Source organism: Thalia democratica, chromosome 5 (assembly GCF_965202585.1).
Source record: "Thalia democratica chromosome 5, ktThaDemo2.hap1.1, whole genome shotgun sequence".
Classification (NCBI taxonomy): domain Eukaryota; kingdom Metazoa; phylum Chordata; class Thaliacea; order Salpida; family Salpidae; genus Thalia; species Thalia democratica.
In genome coordinates, this window is record NC_139169.1 from 2859493 (window position 1) to 2879791 (window position 20299).

Here is a 20299-nt window from a genome sequence, read left to right on the forward strand (position 1 = left end):
ATTTTTTTTTAATGCAATAAAATGAAAACAGCAAAGAAATAAGATTTTCTATTCCTATTTGAAATAAGGTTAATTTTTGTTTAAATCGTTCATTTGTTGTCCAGTTTTGAATTTTTGTCGTGAAATTTCTAAATAAACGTGATAGTAAACTAGCAATATAAGAAAAAATTAATAGATTAAGTCAAATGATTGAAATAAAGTTGTTTTTCAAAGCTTGATAGAATTTTTAAAATGTACGATAAATTGTGTTTATTTTTGACCAGAATAAACTTGAAACGATTTACAACACAAAAAAAAAAAAAATTTCAAAATCAAAATTTTAACAGCTAATTTTAAAGGTTAATAATTTTCACATCAAAAAAATAAAAAATAAGAATTGCTTTTTCAACAACAAGAACAACTTTTAATCACGCTTAAACCTTACAGACTCCTTTAATCTTTTCACAATTTCCTTTTTCCTGCCTTTTTTCATCCAATCACAATCTTACATTTCTCCCGCCTCGTAGATCGCCTCCTCTATTTCCGGTTCGTTAATTTCTCCGTAGCAACCGACTTCCAGTTGTTTCTGGGCACTTTCGAACTGTCCATAGCAACCGATGTCGTTGTAGAAGTTCTCTTGGTTGCTGTCTTCGTTGCTAAGGACGTTGTCTTGGGACCCTTTCCTTTTCTTGAACTTGCTTTTCAGTTTGGATTTGAAGAAGCTTTTCTTTTTCTCTTTTCTAGTTGAAAAAAAAAAAAATAAATAAATGCTTGTTTTTAAAAAACGTTTGTTTCTTTATGTTTACAATTAAACTAATCATAATCTTGAAAGTTAAACTCTCGCATGAAAAAACAAACTTTAACAAACAAACTTCCCCCAGATTTTCGATTAAAAGAAGTTTTGTAAAAATTCAGTCGTACTTAAACTATACTTTTAAGGTAAAACTAAACATGTTCTTTACTTTAAAAACTTTTTGAAGGTTACCTAGTTATATTATTTACAATACTTTATAATTTTTTCCTGTCTTGTACTTTAACTTGGTTTTAAGTAAGTCTTATAAGGAGCATTATTTTTTTATGTTTAATGAAAATTACAATAAAGAATATTTGTTAAAATTTACTTTTCATTGTTCTTAAACTTTCCTTTGCCTTTGTTTTCTTTTGAGCCTGTGTGAAAGTAATGATTTTAAAAAAAACAGACAAAAAATGCAAACTCACTTTAAGAAAAATGATATATATATTAGTAGAAAGATATTTATTAAAAATATAATATAAACTTTATACTTAAAAAAAAAGTTCTTGTTAATTAAAACAACATTTATACAAATCAAAAATATCATAAGCATGCGTATAAAGTAAGTATGAGTTTTTCAAAAAGTAATAGAAATCGTTTTATAAATTAGTTGTAATTTTAAACTTACTTTAGTTATAATATTCACGAGAATAGCTCAAAGTTGTTTTGTAAAACTTTAATTTTTATAATTAATTTTGTAAAAAACTTACTTTTATTTTCATCTTCCTCTTCTTTTAAATGCTCCAATAAGTTAGGCCGAACCTAAAGTTTTTATAGTTTTACTAAAAATATCACGTTTTAAAATAGATTTATATCTAGCCGGATCCTTATTTTGTTCAACTTGTAGATTGCTACTTTATATAACTAAATAATAAAGAATGACAGTCTTTATATTGCTTATAAAATATTTGTTTCTATGACGGCATCCAAAAAAGTTTGATACTCTGCTAATAATCACCTTTAAATATTTAGAGATTTACAAAGTCATAAAAAGTCGATTTATAAACGATTTTCAAGCATAATAAAACTAAAATTTAATCTAGATTTACATATTAAAATACCTGGTGAAAAGATTTGTTTTTTCTTATTCCTGGATTCGTATTTTTCTGAAAGTGGTCGTTCAAATGAGACGAAGTTCTTGCTAAGTGTGCTCTTCTGCAATAAATATAAGTTATTAATATTTGTGTTAAGCATATACATTGTTGATTGAATGAACAGTTTATAGTTTGAAACAAGAATGTAACTTGTACAAAACTGCATAAGGCATTAACAACTTATAACTACTTTTTAGGCAGCTATCACTAAACTACAAATATAAAATCATATCTATTATTGCAATTTTTTATGTAGATGCTATTTTAAAAACATTTAGTGAATTATGTTTTATTGTTTTTGAAGACAAAGTCCACAACTTTTGTTTAAAGATCAATCTTATTTTATTATAAAAGTTTTTTCAACTCAAGGTATGTTCACTTACTTTTCCAGTTTTGCTTTTTGAATGCTCGATTTCGAGGGAGGCGGTGGTCTTACTGGTGGTTTTTGTTTAGGGGATTTTATTTCAGATGGATCTGATAATTTTTGTTTTATATATAATAAATATATTTCAAGTACTTTTTTTTTGCTAGTTGTAGTGCTGAAATTTAAATCTCTAAACAAAATTTAAAATGAAAAGTTGTATATATATATAGTGTTAAGTATACCGACGTAACCTGTGTGTAAAGTTTTATAACTACCTAAGTTATTTTCGTCTTTAACAACATTTTTTGGCGGCAAAACTGGGTTTTCACTTTCTGTCAACAAAAAAATAGTTAGTAAAGAAAAGTTAAACTACAAAAGGTTTTAAATAAATTCAACCTTCATTATGATCTTCTATTTGTTTTGTTTTTGACGTTAATTTTGGTGTTTCGACTACTGCAGCTTCTAAAGTTCATAAATTAACTTTAATTACAGCTTAACAAAAGTTATCGCTTTTAAAGATAAGTATAATACACATTCAAATACTGCTGTTAACTATTTGGATGGAACAAAGTTTACTATGTGACAACTAACCAAAGTTTTGTATACTTTGACATAATATTTAAACACAACATACATAATATACACAAAACTATAACTAAACGAAGTATTAACCTGGAAGAATATTTTCATTGACTTTCGTCGCCTTCTTTGCAGATAGGTTAGGGACATTTGCAATTTCCTCAGATTTCTGTTTTGGGGGAATTTTCGGGGCGTTTATCTGAGGAGCTTTAGGAGGTGTGCTTATATTGGTGAGACCGGAACCCATAACTTTTCGGGGCATGGGGTTTGTTTTCGAAGGGTGAGATGAGATCTGGGTGGAATGAACCAACAAGTTCGATGTGGACCTGATCCTGATCGGTTTGGGCGGCGGGGGCGGTTTTTGTTTGGGGGGATCAACCTGGTTTTTTACTCTTGAGGGAAAAGATCTGTTCCTTGATAAGTTTGTGGTTATCTGCTGCCCCAATTGGCTGACAGTCATCTTTGCTGGCTTTTCTTCCGCGTCTTTCGAGTCTTTCTCTTTACTTTCCTGTTCTTTAGCTATTTTGTTTTGCAAGTTCGTTATTCGCAAACCGAGCTTGTTAACTTTCAGCTTATTGAGTTCGCTGACTATCTTTTTATCTTCCTGTTCTTCTATTTGAAACTTTCTGCTGTCTTGTGTTCCACCTCCATCTACTTCTTCCCTTCTCTTCAGCACAACCTTGCGGTAATTGATTCTCCTGTTGGCGTTAGGCGTGTCCGCAAAAACCGTCGTTTTTTCAACTTTGTTCAGCGTCCCTGCTTTGATTGGGGGCGGAGGCCGGTTCTTGATCGGGGAATTTTTCTCAAAATTTCCCGCGTCACCTGAGCTCGTGCCATTTTGGCTGTTGCTGCTTCTGCTCATGCCAGGCGAAGATTTGGGAGAGCTTAGAGGGGATTTACCCGCAGGCGGTGGCGGAGGGCATTTATTGGGGGGTAGGAGGTTCACGTTGGACCTTTTTGACGTTTCCCTGGTAACCTTGTTAAATGATGGGGTGGGTGAAACTGCGGCTACGCTGATCTCCGGCATTTCGTAAGTCTCGCTGCTTTCTGACGTCATAGAGTGTTGGGGTTGAAGGTCTGACTGCTCCCTAACTTGTTGGCCATTAGGTGGCGTTTGATCTTTTGTTTGTTCTTCATCTTTTGCTTTACTTTCTTCCTTATTAACTTCATCCTCGCCTCTTCTCTTTAACACCACCTTGCGGTAGTTATTTCTCCTTTTGCTAGTCGGAGTTTGTACGAAAACCGTCGTCTTTTCAATCTTTTTCAGCATCCCCGGTTTAATTGGGGTTGGAGGTCGGTTTTTTAAAAGGGAAGTTCCCGTTTCGCTCGAACTCGTGCTATTATGGCTTTTACTACTTCCGGTCCTGCTTATGCTGGGCGAGGAAATTGGGGAGCCAAAAGGGGATTTCCCTGCTGGAGGCGGAGGAGGGCTCTTTTTGGGGGGTTTCAGGTTCGAGTTGGACTTTCTGGAGGTGGCCCTAACAACATTGACGTGTTGCTTGGCGACGGTTGGCGACGTGGCGGCCACTTTGATTTCCGGCATCTCATACGTCTCGCTGCATTGTGACGTAATACTTTGTGACGTCATAACAAACTGAGGTTGAAGGTAGGGGTCAGAGTGCTTCCTTGCACCGCTAGGTGGCGTTTGGAGATCGTTTCTCGTGTCAGGAGTTGGGGGTAGCGGGCGGAGACCTGTTAAAAATATTATGACGTCACAATTGTACATTAATAAACATTTAAAAAAATTTTCCTTAAAGTATCTGTTTAAAATTTTTGAGAGTCTGATCAACAAATTTTTTAAATATGATTTAAATAAAATTCTATTTGAATTTAAATACGTTTTCTTCTTTTTAAATCTTAAACGTTTTTGATCATTTTCAGAGAGAAAAAAAATTAAGCAAAAAAACATTAATCAAAACAAAATATGTTTATCAACTACAGAAACCAGATAGGTCAGTTTATTCTATTTGTTATAATCATAAGCTCTGTGTTAGTAAAAAAATCTATGATGAATGCTCGAGAGAAAAAGGTTAAAAACTAATTCAAAATAGTCAAAGTTTAATTTGATTGATTTAGTAGCCAATTGACAACTATGAACGTGATTCATTACACAATTTAAGTGGCAAAATGTTATATTAGTTGTAATTGACGTTATAAAAACACTTCTCCCAAACGGCAAATAAATAACAAGTTGTAAAGTTTAATTTAAGTTCAGGTAAAAGTTCTCAGAATTATCCTATGGAGAGTTCTCAGAATTTTGATGTAGTTTTGTGAAATAAAGCAGATAACTAAGTTTTAAAAGAATTTTTCAAAAATATAAGTTTTAAAGTTATCAAACAGGAACTAAAAATGTAAAAAAATAAACAAAAACTGTTGAAAATTTTAATTGGGTAAAAAGGAGTCTTTTAGCAATACTATACAAAGTCCATATTATATTATACAAATTTAGTGCATTTACATGTGGTAAACCAAAACTAGCTTAAACTACATATTTAATATAAGTATGAAACTTGTACATACTTATAAATATACATATTTATAAAGTAGTTTGTTGTTGTTGAAAAGTATACTATTTTTTATATGCTATATATTTAGCCTCTACGTTACTTTTTTGAACTACTTTTCTTACTATAATTCATAGAACTGTTTTATAGTTTTTAATGAACAATTTTTTAAAACAACCTAGTTTTTACAAAGTTATACATAAATTTCTTATACATATTAAATGTTTGAAAAGTTATTAAAACTATTATAGTAACTAAATACTTTATTCATATTTATTTTCACACAATAAACTAGATAAAAACTTCTACCAATTTATACTACAATAAGCTGAATATTTAACATAAATAAACACAAAACAAAAATCATAAATATTAACTAAAACAAAGTAGTATTACATATACTAGCGAAAATAATTAGTTGTTTTTTTAGTAATAAAATATTTTAGACAGTTCAAGTTAAGTACAGTTTTTTAATTGTTTTTTGTTATTTTAACTGTTCAAATCTTATTTCTTATGTCTAAATAGTAAACTGTTTAATATATTAAAAAACAGTATGTCTACTGTCCTCAGTATAACTAAAAACTTTGTAACAAATAACAAAAAATTTAAAATGTTAAAGTGCCATATACTACATACTTAATACAAAATCTGTAAGAGAATAACAAAAAAAACGTTCATATAATTATCTTTGTTCAAATTGCACCAAATAAAAGTCTCACTGTTAACATCTGGGTTTAATAATTTAAATACAAACAAAACATTAAAGTAACATTTTATAGATAGATTTTAAAAACTAACTTTCTATGTATCATGTTAACAGTAATCTTAGTTAAGCATAAATTATTTAAACTGCTATTTTTATTTTAGTTGTTTAAGTCTAATTCCTTATCTCTTGAAAATCTCTTAAAATATTTTCAAAACACTACGTTTAATGTCCTCAGTATAAAACCCTTGTTACTAAAATAACAAAACTAAAACATCAAAATGTTAAACCTTAGAAAATAAGTAAAAAACAAATAAAGGTCTCACTGTTTACGTCTGGTGTCCCTTCCTGCATTCCAGGTGGTAGGGGCGGCGGAAGAGAGGGAATTGAGGGGGAGGTGGACCTCCTTGACGACGGGGTCGACGAGAAATCGTTGTCATGGTGATAACTTCGTTCCACCTGAGCGGTTTCGTGCAAAACCCTGATCTGACCGATGTCCAACTGTTGAAAAATAATTAATTTGAACTTATTTGTTTTTTTATTTTTATTTATAATGAAAATTAATTATTTTATGTTGATTTAATAGTATTAGTTAAAATTATTTTGTTCTTCATTTTATATTTTGTATAATATATATTTTAATAAAACTAAATTAATATTAGTATATATTAAATTCTATTCAATATAAGTCCAATGTTCGCTGAAACTGTTTTTAGAAACATTTTTTGTAAACATAAATTTTAAATTCTAAATTTAAATATACTTACTGAATCACTATTTCAGAACTACATACTTCAAAACAATTTATAAACAAATCCGTTGTAGTACCTTATTTTTGATTGAAAATTTATAATTTCTTACTACTTGTTTCAAGTTTTATATTCAATTTATTTGATCTGCAGTGTTTTAAATCAAAACAAACAGTTTGTGGTCAAACGATTGAAGCTATAACCTTTTAGATTTAACCAACACAATGATACCATACAGTTTGTTACACTTGTTTTTATGAATTAGAGTTTAAACTTCCTGCGAAATTCCACTGAAGCAAAGTAGCTCAATGTAAAAAAAAAAGTCTTTTTAAGTATAACTTATAAACGTAACGTTTGTGTAAGTGAAAATACTTTTTCAAGTATTTACGTTTATTTTTTGTATCAATATTGAAAATAAAATCTCACACTGATTTAAAGTCCAAAGTCTGTAAAATACTAACATAGCATCTTATTCATAAGATTGTTTAAAATATCCTGTATTTTAAAAAAAGATATTAACAGAAAAGCTTAAAGGTTAATTCATTCATGAATATTTTAACTTATACTAGATCAAAACTAATAACTAACATTTTTTAAAACATCAATTCGGTTATTATCTTAAGTAAATACAGAAAAAAAATACACAAAAAAAAGTTTAGAATCAACTTAAAACGTCAAACCTTCTTTATTTTATTGATTTTATATAATCAATCAATATTATTTTAATATACTAATTTTCTAGTTTGTTTACTTTGAATATGTAAACAAAAACAAAAAAAACTCAGACTAAATTTACAAATAGTTCAAACGTAAAAACTAAAACCTAATGCTCTTTAAATTCCTTAAACCATTTCAACTTATACCTTTTTTTGGTTTTTATTTTTAATACCTAGGATTTAAAAACAAAATGTTTATAAGCTGTTTGAAAAAATGAAGTTTTTCTAGAATTTTTTTTATTAATTTGTGAATACACTTTTAGTTTTACTTTTTAACTACTTTACCCTAAGTTTAACTTCTTTGTAAATTATTAATTAAGTTAACTAAATACCTTTTTAGTTTCTTTTTCCTTCCAAAGTTTCCCTTTCGACATCTGGCTTCCCATTTTTCTTGGCGATTTGGTCAGAAAATGAGCAAACTTGGAAGATTTTCCACCTTTCAAATAAAACAATAATCAAATACTATAAAAAAAAGTAATCACATCAATGTTCAAAATATTTTTCATAAATTGAAAAAAAAATTTGAAGTTTTTCACCTTTCAAATAAAATAATAATCAAAGCGAATTGCACCACTACGAAGCGGAAACAATTGTTGCGTCATAATAGCCGAAGAAGCTCGAAACCGATCAAAATCATTCAGGCGTTATGAGAAAGTTTTTAACCAATGAGCTTTGTTTCTAAGTTTTTCTTTGGAGTCTTAAGTTTACATGACAAAATTTTGTGGAAAGTGCTATAGACATAAATATATACTTTTATTCCTAATTAAGAAAAGTTTTATTGATTTTATTATATATTTTCTATAATAAACGCGCATTTATTTTGTTTTGATTCCTTGTAAAACAAAAAAATAAATTGAGATAGTATTAATGAATAATCGATTAGAGTTTAATTTTTATGCTTATTTTATGTGTATCAAATATTTTTTTATTATTTTTACCTTTTTTGTGTTGGGGCTTCACAAAACCTTTGTTGTTTTCTGTTGTAGGCAATGATTCCTAAAAAAAATATTGTATGCAAAATTGTAGTAGAATGAAACATTTTTTATTTGCCAAAAATCTTATTCTAACAAAACCTTTATTTGAATCAATTTGTAAAGCGTTTATTAAACAGCACCTTTATTAAAAACCAGCTAAAAACTACGAAAACTAGACTTCTATACCGTTTAAGCAAAAAAAATATTAAAGTCTTAATTATATAAGTCTTAATTAAATAATTTTAACTTAGTCAAATTAAGTTTTTTTGGTTACTAAATAAACTTTGTATTAACTGTTTAATCATTCAACTTAGTTATAATTTTAAGAAACTTAAACTTACTAAACTGACTGATAAATCCTTGTGGCTCGTTGTGAAATTTGGTGCTGAACTAAAAGATTTATAATCAAATGTTAAAGTAGTGCAAGTTCAAATAAGATTAAAAATCTAAGAATAAGGCTTATCTTTTAAGCGCTAAACAATAGAAATAAGCGCTTTATATATTGATACCGCCTACATAAAATTGAAAAAAATAAACTATTTATATTTAAGTAATTGAAATTTATATACACTTATTTCCCAATCGATTGTAAACATGTTATATAAAAATTCATGTGAAAGTTAGATAAATTTAAAGGAAGTCCCATTAACAAAGTACGTACATTAGTTATTTTAAGTCTAATTTAGAGGTATTTAATCAATATTTACCTTCGCAAAGTAAATCATTGATTTTTTATTATATACAAGGTACTTTTTGATCGTATATTAATTACAATTAGGTATTATTTTAGTAATTTATTCGAACTTATCTTTGTTTTGTATAACTTTTGTTTAGTATCCTTGAAAAATTTGCTTATATTTTTAAACTTACAAGTATTTTTTAACATGCAACAAACAAAGCCATATAAATATTTTTTTTCTAATAACTGTAAGTAAACAATTAAAACGTATTTATATCAAAATAAAATTAGAATATTTCGTAGAAATTTTATTTGGTAATACCTTGGTCTTATTCTTACTTTCAAACTTAAAAACAGAATTTTATTTACAGTTATTTTTTAATTTTTGTAAAAATGGTGATAAATCATAGATTATAGATATAAAATGAACAGTTTTTTCCTTAAACAATACTACTTTTTTTTTTGTAATAGATGAACAAAAAGTTTTTAGTTTGTTGGTTTTCAATTTGTTTAATCCTGTATAAGCAAACAAATTTATATTTGTTATTTTTTTTCGTTTATGTACTTAAAGACAAACGAACAATTTTCTGTTAGTTGGTTTTATTTCCAGTTCAATATAGTTTTCACTTTCTATAATGTCACTTTGTACTGACTTGTTTTCGTTGAAATCTTTTAAATTTACTGCTTCCTCTGCCTATAAAATAAATAATCAAGTTTTAATAAAAGTTTTAAAGTTTTAACTGTTTGTTAGATACTTCGAAAAAGTTTTTTGTTTGGTATTATAAAAGACGCAAAGTTGTTAAATAAAGAATAAATAAAACAAAACTTGATTTAAAGCTTTTGAGTTTACTAACACAGTTTTAAATATAATTATGATTTTCATCTAAAGTTTAAAATAAGTCTAATTGTTCCAGATAACCTTTATGTTAGTTGAAATTTCTATTATTTTTTAAAGTATATCTTTTATTTGTTAAGTATGTCTGTAGTGCGAAATAAGCAAATAATTCAAATAGTAAATAAAAGTTTATAAATAATCAAACATACTTCAATGTAAATATCAAACTCAGGCCCCGAATATTTTCCGTCGTTTTCTGAAATCTTATAACTTGCCAGGTCAGATGACGTAACAGTGATGTCACAATCATGGGTTTCATCAGTTGTTACGTCACAACTATCATTATTTTGGTTTGTGACGTCATTATTTTCTTCCATGTAAGGAATTGTGACGATGCTTTCTTCCAAACAGTCTTCTTCTTCGTACGAAGAAACGTCCCCGCAATTTCCTACGTCACAATGATATTCTAATTGTGACGTCATATCAACCATTTCAGACGACATATCTACCATTTGTGATGACATATCAACCATTTCAGACGACATATCGACCATTTGTGACGACATATCTACAAAATCGTTATCGGCGAACGAGTAAGTTGAAGCTTGGGTGTTTTGTGAAGCTTTTCCAACTATTGTATTTTCTTCTTCGTTTATTCGTTTATTTCGGGCTGTGGTTTCGCTTGCTTCCTTTTCGACTTTTTTCACCTTAAATTTTCAGTTATGAATTAAAAGAGTACAGAAAGCAAAAGTTGGGTTATATATGTAACCTACACAGCTTTTTATTATCCTACTTTTCTACTTTTACATTGTTCATTTTATAGATTCAAAGTATTTTTAAAATAAGTATCGCGTGAAAAAATAAAAGTTTAAAACTATTTAAGTCATCTAACAACTATTACAAACAAAAATGGTTGTGATTTAAAATGTTAAACAGTGACTTTTTAATTTTTTACTAACATTTTTCGCGGGGACCAGAATATTTCTGGGGCACATGTAGAAACCCTCGTCGTTTTTGACAACGATGTGGTTGTATTGGTTGGCAGGCACCTCAAAGCTCCCTAGTAACGAGTTTTGCTGCAAAATAAACATCGTTACTAAGCAACTTTGTATTGAGGTTAAAGTGAAAGTATTTGACTTAATACATTTAGTAGTTTGATTTTAAGCATATAAATAAAAGTTTATACTTACAACATACAAAAATAAAATTAAGTTCAGTAAATAAACTTATTTTTCATTTGCTTTTTACATACTATTTAAAGTTTTAATATTTAGAATAGGTTAAATCTAATATCAACAGTAATGTTTAAGTTCAACAAAAATATCTGTTTCATATGCTTTTTATAACAAAAACTTGTTTTGAAATAATTTAAAAACCGTTTTTCATTTAACCTTTTCGGCTATTCTAATAGCGTTAAATGTCAGCATATTTATAGCGACTGTTCTTGTAAAGCAATGAATAATTAAAATACATCAAAGTCGTTGCTATAAAAAGTAAAAAAAGAAAACTTTGTTAAACGTTTGTTTAGTTCTTTATGTTCCTACTACCTTTAACTGATATAACACTTAATTACTTTTGATGCAACTTTAAACTTAATAAAGTATAATTTATTAGCTTTTACATTATTATTACAAACAAAAAAGTTCAATTTAAAAGATTTTAAAGTTTCATTTCAAAAGTATTACAAAAGTTTAAATTTAAAGGTTACCTGCACTTGATCAAAGAACTTTCTTCCGCTAGACGACGCTGTTTTGGGTGCTGGGGTCCGCGGTGAATCGTAAATGTCGTCATAATTCGACATTATGACGTAATGGTTTTATAAACTGTATTTAAGTTTAAAACTTTTAATTTTGTTATAGAGTTAAATTATAAAACAAAGAATTTTTGTAACTGATTTTCTTGCTTTTGTAAAAACAGTTTTTTATGCTGAAACGAAAAACTTCAGTTGTTGCTAAGTTTTTGCAATAAAAAAGTATAAAAACTCTGAAACTATTGTTAAAAGTTACAAATTTTGTAAATATTGTCTGAAAAATATCACATTTTCCCAAGTTTTATTTAATGTTAAGTGCTTAAGTCTTTGGTAATTGTTTCTGCATTCTTCGTTAATGTTACGTGTTAGAAATTATTGTAAAAGTTGTTTTGAGGTACTACGGCTGCTATAAAATATATTTTAAAAATGTATTAATTTTATTTAAGAAATTTTTATGAAATTTTTCTGTTTACGATTACCTTTTTATTTTGAAAGTTTAAAGTACTAATAACTTATAAATAAAATACCCATTTAACATGACAAAACAGTTTAACATGCAAGGAGTTATTTGCTAGTTATTGATTTAAACTAGACAACAGTACTTGTATCAACTAAAGCTTTTTATTTAGTTAGTCTCTTTGAAAAATCATTTTTTAAATCAATTTTAGTTATAATAATAAATATAAAATCAAACTTACAGTTTTTCTTAGCTAACTGCTTAATTTTTTTAATTTGGCTCAAAAAGCAACTTTTAAACTAGTTTTATTAGTTTCTTTGAATAAAAAAACATTCGTTAGAACCTTATAAATACAGTTAAAGGATTATCTTAGAAAACAAAAAGCTTATTTGTATAAATTTTTATGTAAGTAAATGTATTTCGAGTTGTATTTAATATACTTTTAAAAACCTTACTGAATTTTAAATTTACAGTTAACGAAAGTAAATTACTTTCTACAGTTTTATTTTGAAAAACACTGAGAAAACTAAAATTTTTACATATAACAATAAAATAAACTCAACTTTGTTTAAAATAAACGAAGAAAAAATATTATAAATAACCAAACAAACTTCATCGACAAATTGTTTTTACATTTGTAACAAATGTTGAAATGAATCATGTTAAACTGCGTCATTCAAAATTAAGATCGTTTATTTAATTCTAAAACTGTTTTTGCGTAATCTTTATATAATGTTTTTTATAAATAGAAAGTTTAAGTCTATGTAAAGTTAAGTTAATTAAGTTTCATTAACAATTTTACGAATGACTGGTAATTTGTTTTAATGATACTTTTAAGTCTAGTAAAAAATCCTATAGTTTCATGAACTCTACAAAAAGCTTTTGATATTTGCTTTTGTTTTTAAAAATATATAAAAAAAAAAATTATAAAGTAAATACAATTCGAATTATTAAACACAAAACTTGTTTTTATAATTGTTTTTTATTTGCACTAACTGAAACTATATATATTTTGAGTTATTTATAAAAGTTGTTTAATAATTAAAATTAATAACTTAGTTTATAATTTTGTGAGGTTATCACGGAAATGACAACTTATTGTAATTAAACCCAAAAAAGTCATTCTAAACACAGCTTAATTTAAATAATAAGTTTTTAATTTTTTAAGTTATTAAATTAAGAAATATCTTTGAAAAATATTAATTTAGAATAAACATATAAGGTGTGCAACATTTATATAACAAAAATACTAAAAGTTTTTCAATAACAAATGATGTGTTTTTTATATTGATATATATATATATATACATCTCTTGAACGATAAAAAAGCGCTCAAAAAGTTTGGTCTAAGGACCAGGTGTACGAAAAAACCTTTCGGTTATCGAGTCGTACACCACATTAATAGAATAATTAAAACGTCCAGTTATTGGTAGAGCAACATGAAAATCATAACAGAAAACTTTTTTTCTCAAATTTTTTTTTTGTGTAAAAAATTAAAAAAAACCATACTAGTTTTGCTAGCTCAACTGTTTTACATAAAAGTAGATACTGTTCTGTATAAACCAAACTTATTAAAAAGTTTCCACAAAATAGTGTTTTAGTATATTAGATTAAAACCTGCTACAAAAATATTTCTTTTGAAAAATAACATTAAAATATATGGAAGTAATTAAATTAAATTTTAAATATAAAAGTGAATAATTGATAAAATGAATATTAGTAAGAAAGACTCACATTTAATCATTAGAAATTTTTAAGTACATTTTTACATAATTTGAAAGTCAAACAATTTAACATTTTCCAAATTAAAAGGTTTGAAGTGTTAAGTCTTATAACAAACTAAGTTATTGTACAGTACAGTTGTTTGTTAACTTTTGTTGCACCATATTGGCTGTCTTCAGCAAAGCAAGGATAATCATAAAATAAGCATTAGAATGAACTGGACGACCTAATAAGGACAAAACTCAACTGTTGTATGAGTTGTCGTGCAATTTAGTGCTTGTTGCTTTTAATGTAACAAAATAACTCTAACCATTAAATACTAAAAGTAGTTTTATTCCAGTAATTGTTTAAGTTTTTAGTTTTTTTTTAAACTATTATGTCTCATTTCACTTTTAAGTTATATATTAGCTATTTATTGTTCTAGAAATTATATGGCTTTATATTCTGAATTTTTATAAATTTTGTTAGTACTTTTTTTAAAATATCTATTAATCTATTTTTTTTACTCAGTTTGGTATAAAAACCCGATAAGTATATAAAAACCAAAGGTTTAAATATCAAAGTGTAGTGTTACTTGAAGTAAAATAAAAGCTACCCGTGTTAAAAAAACTTTAAATTTGCAGCTACATTCTTAAACTGATCACGCTTGATAGTTATAAAAAAATTGACTCTATAATTCTTATTTTATCTAAGTTGCAAAAACTGTAGATAAAAAACAAAATTATAAACATTTAAAGCTTCATAAACTTATAATTTCTTAAATATAAGTATTACTTATTATTGTATACATTAAGGAAAAAATAACGTTAATCAACATCTCTTCAAGCTTGTGTATTTGTATAAAAAAATACATAAACAAATATTTCTTTAAATTAAACTTTTTTACGGTTTCCAAAAGTATGTAATTTAAATATACTATGCTCTTTTTTATACTAATTTTTACAGTAGTTAACAACAATTAATAGTTTTTTTAAATCTTGACTAAGCAGATTAAACTTTTAAACTAAAAAAGCTGCTCAAAGTATACTTTTTAACCTCAATTTTTTTTATGTGACTTTTTATACACATACTTGATTAATTTTTGTTTTAGAAATCAAAATTATAATTTAATTTTTAATTTTGTTTTTTCAATATTCACTAAATGCTAAGTTTTACTGAGTTTTGATAAAATAAAAGTAGAGTCAATTTAAAAAATGTTTTATACTCAAAACAAATTCAGTAAATATTTTTCAAATGCTTAAAGTTTTTGAGGAGTTTTGGCATTGAAGACATATTACAAACTGAATAAGTTTTAAAGTAATTAGTTTAACAAAATGTAATTAAAAATACATACAACTCCAAGTTTAGTTGTTTACCATAAAGCATAATGATAGGTTTGATTGACTATTTCAATTATCAGAAAATCATTGCTTTCGATGTTTATAATTAACGATATGTTTCTTTTCTGAAACAAGCATTTATGCAACTAGTATAAATAAACAGACAATTTATAAATGTACTATTGTTTATTGAACGAAAAAAAAAGCACTCAAAATATTTAGCTATTTATATTTTTTATAGTCATCATTTATTCGGATGTTATTGAGTTCTGAAAAAAATAAAGTTTTTAGTTATTTATATTCTACCAGCAAATCGATACAAATGATTGTTTTAAAACATTATTTATTATTATTATTCAACTAAGGTAGCTAAAATAATTATGAAAACTTGATAAACATTTGTTTGTTTGAACTTTATTTATATACTAGAGTATTATTTAGGAGTTATCTTATAGAAATCCGGAAAATACGCTTTTAACTTGCTTTATACAGCTTGCAAGAATCTGTCTGTTTTATTAAAAGTAGTTTATATTATTTATAGTATTACGAAATGTATATTACAAAGATTAACAAAAAAAATCTCTGAATCAGTTGAATGTATAGTCTTTTGTGCATGTCTTTGATGTAACCAGAATCTCAAAATTAATAACTTTCTTCGGTTTTATTATAAATTCTCTTTATTAGTATTGTGCATATTATCAATTATTTCCAACAAACTTAATGTTTTTATTCAAAAAATATAAAGTTTATGCATTTTTATACCAGCTTAGTTTTGAATTTTAATACCAATTATAATAACTTTAAATCTGTTTAAACCAGGGTATCCCAAACTTTTAGATATAAAAAAAGCTATGGCCCTCTTCAACAATATTACTCAAATTAAGACCTAAGACCTTTTTTTGCTCTTCATGATCAACTCTAGAATATCTAATGTAAGTTTCAAATTATGACCTGATGGCTCCCCTGTGGCTCTTTACTACTCGTGGCCCACTTTGGGAAACCCTGGAGTAAACTAACTCAAATACTCTTATCTTAAACTTTTAGATAAGTTTTTTGATTTCACTCGTTTTTATAAGCTTGTTTTGTTAGTTTATTAAACTTTAGCTAGTTATGATTGTTTTTTGTCAGTAGCAAGAAAAAAATACCCTTTTTAGTCCTTGCCAGGGTTTCTGACACTGAGAAAGTTTTAGGCTATCAGGGCCCAGAGGGGGTTGATTACTTAATTGGCGATAAATTCAATGACTACTTAAGTATTAAATATATATTAAAAAGGCTGATTATTTTTAAAATATCTGCCAAGGGGCGTTTGTGAAAATTAGTTGGGAAACTTTGTTTTTAGCCGTTAGCAGCAAAATTTAGCTAGTTGCTTTTGACTTGATTAAATGTTATTTTATTTTTTTAAAAGTTTTTTTTTAAAAAACTTTTATTAGGTTTATTTATTACTACAGTTTATTAAACGATAAAAAGAACGCTCAAAATTTATGGTCCCAGGACCTGGTGCACTAAGAATGTTACGGTTATTGAACCACAGTAACCTTTAATTGTCTCGTCGAGGAATGTTAATGAATTGTCTAGGAAATGTTATATGTTTTGGTAAGAAAGATTAGGGGTGAGGGTTTAGATTAAATCAATTGGGTAAAATGGATTAAGGATATAGATTTAAATATTATTTATGTACTGCTGTATTATTAATTTACCTCATTTTAACAGTATAAAGTATAATAAACTTTCAAAAGCCTTACTACTGCAGCCGACCCCTTCTAAGAGCTGCTTTTTGTTCCCGCTTTGAAACTGATATTTAAAAAGTCAAATTAGTCAGAAACCGTCCATTCAAAACAAAACACAGTTTACTCAACAGTCAAAATGCTAATTCAAATTTCAAATTAATTAAGTTAATCTCTAACTAATTAGCTTCATTTCGAAGAGTTTTGTACTTTCTGAGTATGTATGGGTACGAAAGACATTTCTTTAGTATTTTTTGATGAAATAAAACATAGTAATTTGTTAATTTTATGTTGACAAATTAAAGTAATAACTGTTTTATAAGTGACTGTAGTTTTTAATTATTTTGTACTGTTAATTGACTAGCAAGTTTTTAAATGTTTAACTATTAAATTTTTGAAATAAACAACCTGAGCCACAATAAACAGTACTTTTTGAAAATTTTGATGCTGTAAAATACTTCTGTGCATGCTAGTTTCGAATAAAAGTTGTCACAGTGTGATTAATTAAACTGTAAATAGTCTTATTACTAGTTTAAGTTCTATTGCAGTTAAGAAACTTAAAAAAAAAACTAAATAAAAGTTTAGTCTGTTGTTAACTGCTTACCAAGTTATTTAAAAAACACACTATAGTTTTGTTGTATTTCTTTTTTCTCTTGAAGTTTTGTTTTAAGTCATTGATATAGTAAGTTTGTTTGTAAGCATTATGTTATAAAAGGAACACCTCTTTTAGAAAAAGTTAATTAAAAAACGTAAAACAGCTTCTAAACATCTTTTTACTACACCAAATGCTATGTTAATTTAATTGTGTTTTTTTATCAAAAAGTTAGTTTGAGGTTTTATTAATGGTTGTGATAATTTTAATATTTAATTATCATGTAACTGTGTTAAAACAATTAATTATTTAGTTTTTAGTTATAAAAGTTAATAATATTTTGTTATGTTCTAGTTGATACTAAACAAAAATATTAAAAGAAGGTTCACTTAATGGTATATCAAAATAAGGCATATTTTGAAATTTTAGATATCACCAGTGTTTCTTTATGTATGCACAGAAGAGGCACTAAAAGGCATATAAAAATAATTAAAAGTAGTTCTTTAGTACATTTATAAATAATAACAATAAATATTTTTTTTTGAAATAGTCATCATTACTTACTTTACTCTCTTCAACAACACTACTTGCAAAAGTAAAGCAAGCAATATTTATCACCTACCTTTATAATACTTATAACTCAATTATTTTTATGTAAAAAATGAAAAGCTATCTTTTAAATTGAAAGTCAAACCTTTGGTGGCAAACAATTGCAAGGTTGAAATCTCAACATTAAAATCAATAATTATCAGATTATATGAGATGGTAAAATCATTAAAAAAAGTTTAAGTTTTAGATACATCAATATTTAATTAATATTTCATAAATATTATTAGTGTTGTAATTTTACTTTGAACCTGTAAGAATTAGTATTTGTAGACTTTATTTTTAAGTGAAAACCCTTGGTGGTAGTTATAGTAGTATAAAAAACTACAAGTATAAATAAATAAAATTTAATTTAATATAAGATGATCTTTATTTTGATTTAACAATAACTATTTATTGTCATAAATTAAATTTTATGTGACCACAAATTAATTACATGAATAAAATATTTAAATTTTGGTAAATCCAGGACCTAGACAAACTATAAAAGTGCTTATATATCAATTTTAAATTCCAAACTTTGAACAAAGAAAAGTTAAAAAAGACTCAAAGTATATAAAGAAAAAAAATCTATCAAATAAGAATATAGTCAAAACTATTTTGTATTGTTGGTTTATTGAAAGTGATACATAGCTAATTAATTCCAACAACAACTGTGTTATAAAAGTAGAAGTTGTCATTAAATAAATTTATGAAGAAAAGTAAAGAATAGTTTTTAGCAATATTTTTATATACTTTTTTAGTTTTGCTGTAAATAGTTTTATTTTAATAGACTATAGAAACTAAATAAATAATCAATTTAACTCAGCGTAGACATTTTCGATAATTGAATAGAAATAACTGTTGTTAAAAATTGTAGTTAAACAATACAAACTCCCAAGAAAAGTCTGCTTTGAATAAAAAAATGTTGTAATTGTTTTAAAGCTATGAAAATTTTTTACTCTTCTGTTAAATCAATTTGAAATACATATATTAAAATTTTAAGTATATAAAGTTTGTTATGATTAATATTAATTAATAAAACTAGCATTTTATGATTTAATTAATATCAACTATCTACAGAAGAAAATCCTTTTTATTTTAATGTCATCCAACAAAAGATGCCACATGAATCTTCAAAGAAGGGTGGCCACAAAAGACCTGTGAAAGTTTCAAATGTAAAAGTTCCTGTCAAAGTTGGATTCCGTGAGCCAATTGTCAATTACCACGCTGAACACGACCCTTACCTGACTTCTACTAAAAGTAGTTATTTAAAACTAAAACTTTTTGAACTTTTACTATTACATAACTAAAAATAAATTTAAATATAAGTTGAATATAACTTTCATATTTTTAATCATTGATTTAAGATTCAAATTGTTCATACAGCTGAGAAGTTGTCATTAACAGAAATATAACTTTAGTTAATTATTTTGTTAAGTGTTTTGTTAAATAAATATTTAATTTTATTACAAATAAATCCTTTCACATTAACTATGCAACACAATTATTAATTAAATTATTGATTTTTCATTAAAGTTATTATTGTCTAGTTAAACAATTATTTAAAGACCTAAGAGCAAAGCAACAGTTATAGAACTTCAAGAAAAAAACATTTTAATAATTTTATTATTATTTTTCAGCTGAGAACAATGCAGGAGACTTCTCAGCCTCCCTCCCAACTCCATCTAATTCTAAAATATCAGAAAATTCCCAACTGTCATCCTCCCATAGAAACAGCCTAAAATCATCTTTGGTACAGAGGGAACTCAACCTGAACGTCCAACCTGACAACAAGAAACCAAAAGTTGCTTATCACGGCAAAGACTTGACTAAAGCTGGGTTTGCTCAGCTGAAAATAAACAAGCAGAACTCTATCACTTCTACCTCAAATGGTTTGTTCAATATATTTATTTTTACCAGTTTATTAATCTATTTTATTTTCAAATAACTTGTAATTTTTTTTTTTACCTGATTGTCTTGAATATGCGTAGTTTATACAGTGAAAACTGTTATTGAATAAACTTTTCAAATTTTTATTTATACAATTATGAAGCTTGTATTTAGGATTTATAGAAAACTTAATAAGCATCCCCAGATATTTGCATAAAAAACTATTAATTATCAACTACTTTTACCACCTATGGCTTTTTTAAGAGTTATATTTTCATTAAGTTGTGT

The 20299-nt window shown here is 26.4% G+C and overlaps 2 protein-coding genes across 2 annotated transcripts in view; one reads left to right on the forward strand and one right to left on the reverse strand.

Moving 5' to 3' along the window:
• Nucleotides 1-20299, reverse strand: part of LOC145836176 (small ribosomal subunit protein eS24-like) — a 201982-nt gene that overhangs the window by 121977 nt on the left and 59706 nt on the right. The window lies entirely within an intron of this gene.
• LOC145835607 (uncharacterized) overlaps nt 19210-20299 on the forward strand; it is a 64982-nt gene continuing 63892 nt past the window's right edge. Inside the window, exons 1-2 of the mRNA XM_082943278.1 lie at nt 19210-19381; nt 19762-20013. Of these exons, the coding sequence (XP_082799404.1) occupies nt 19240-19381; nt 19762-20013 (394 nt within the window). The 5' untranslated portion in view covers nt 19210-19239. The remainder of the gene's footprint in view (nt 19382-19761; nt 20014-20299) is intronic.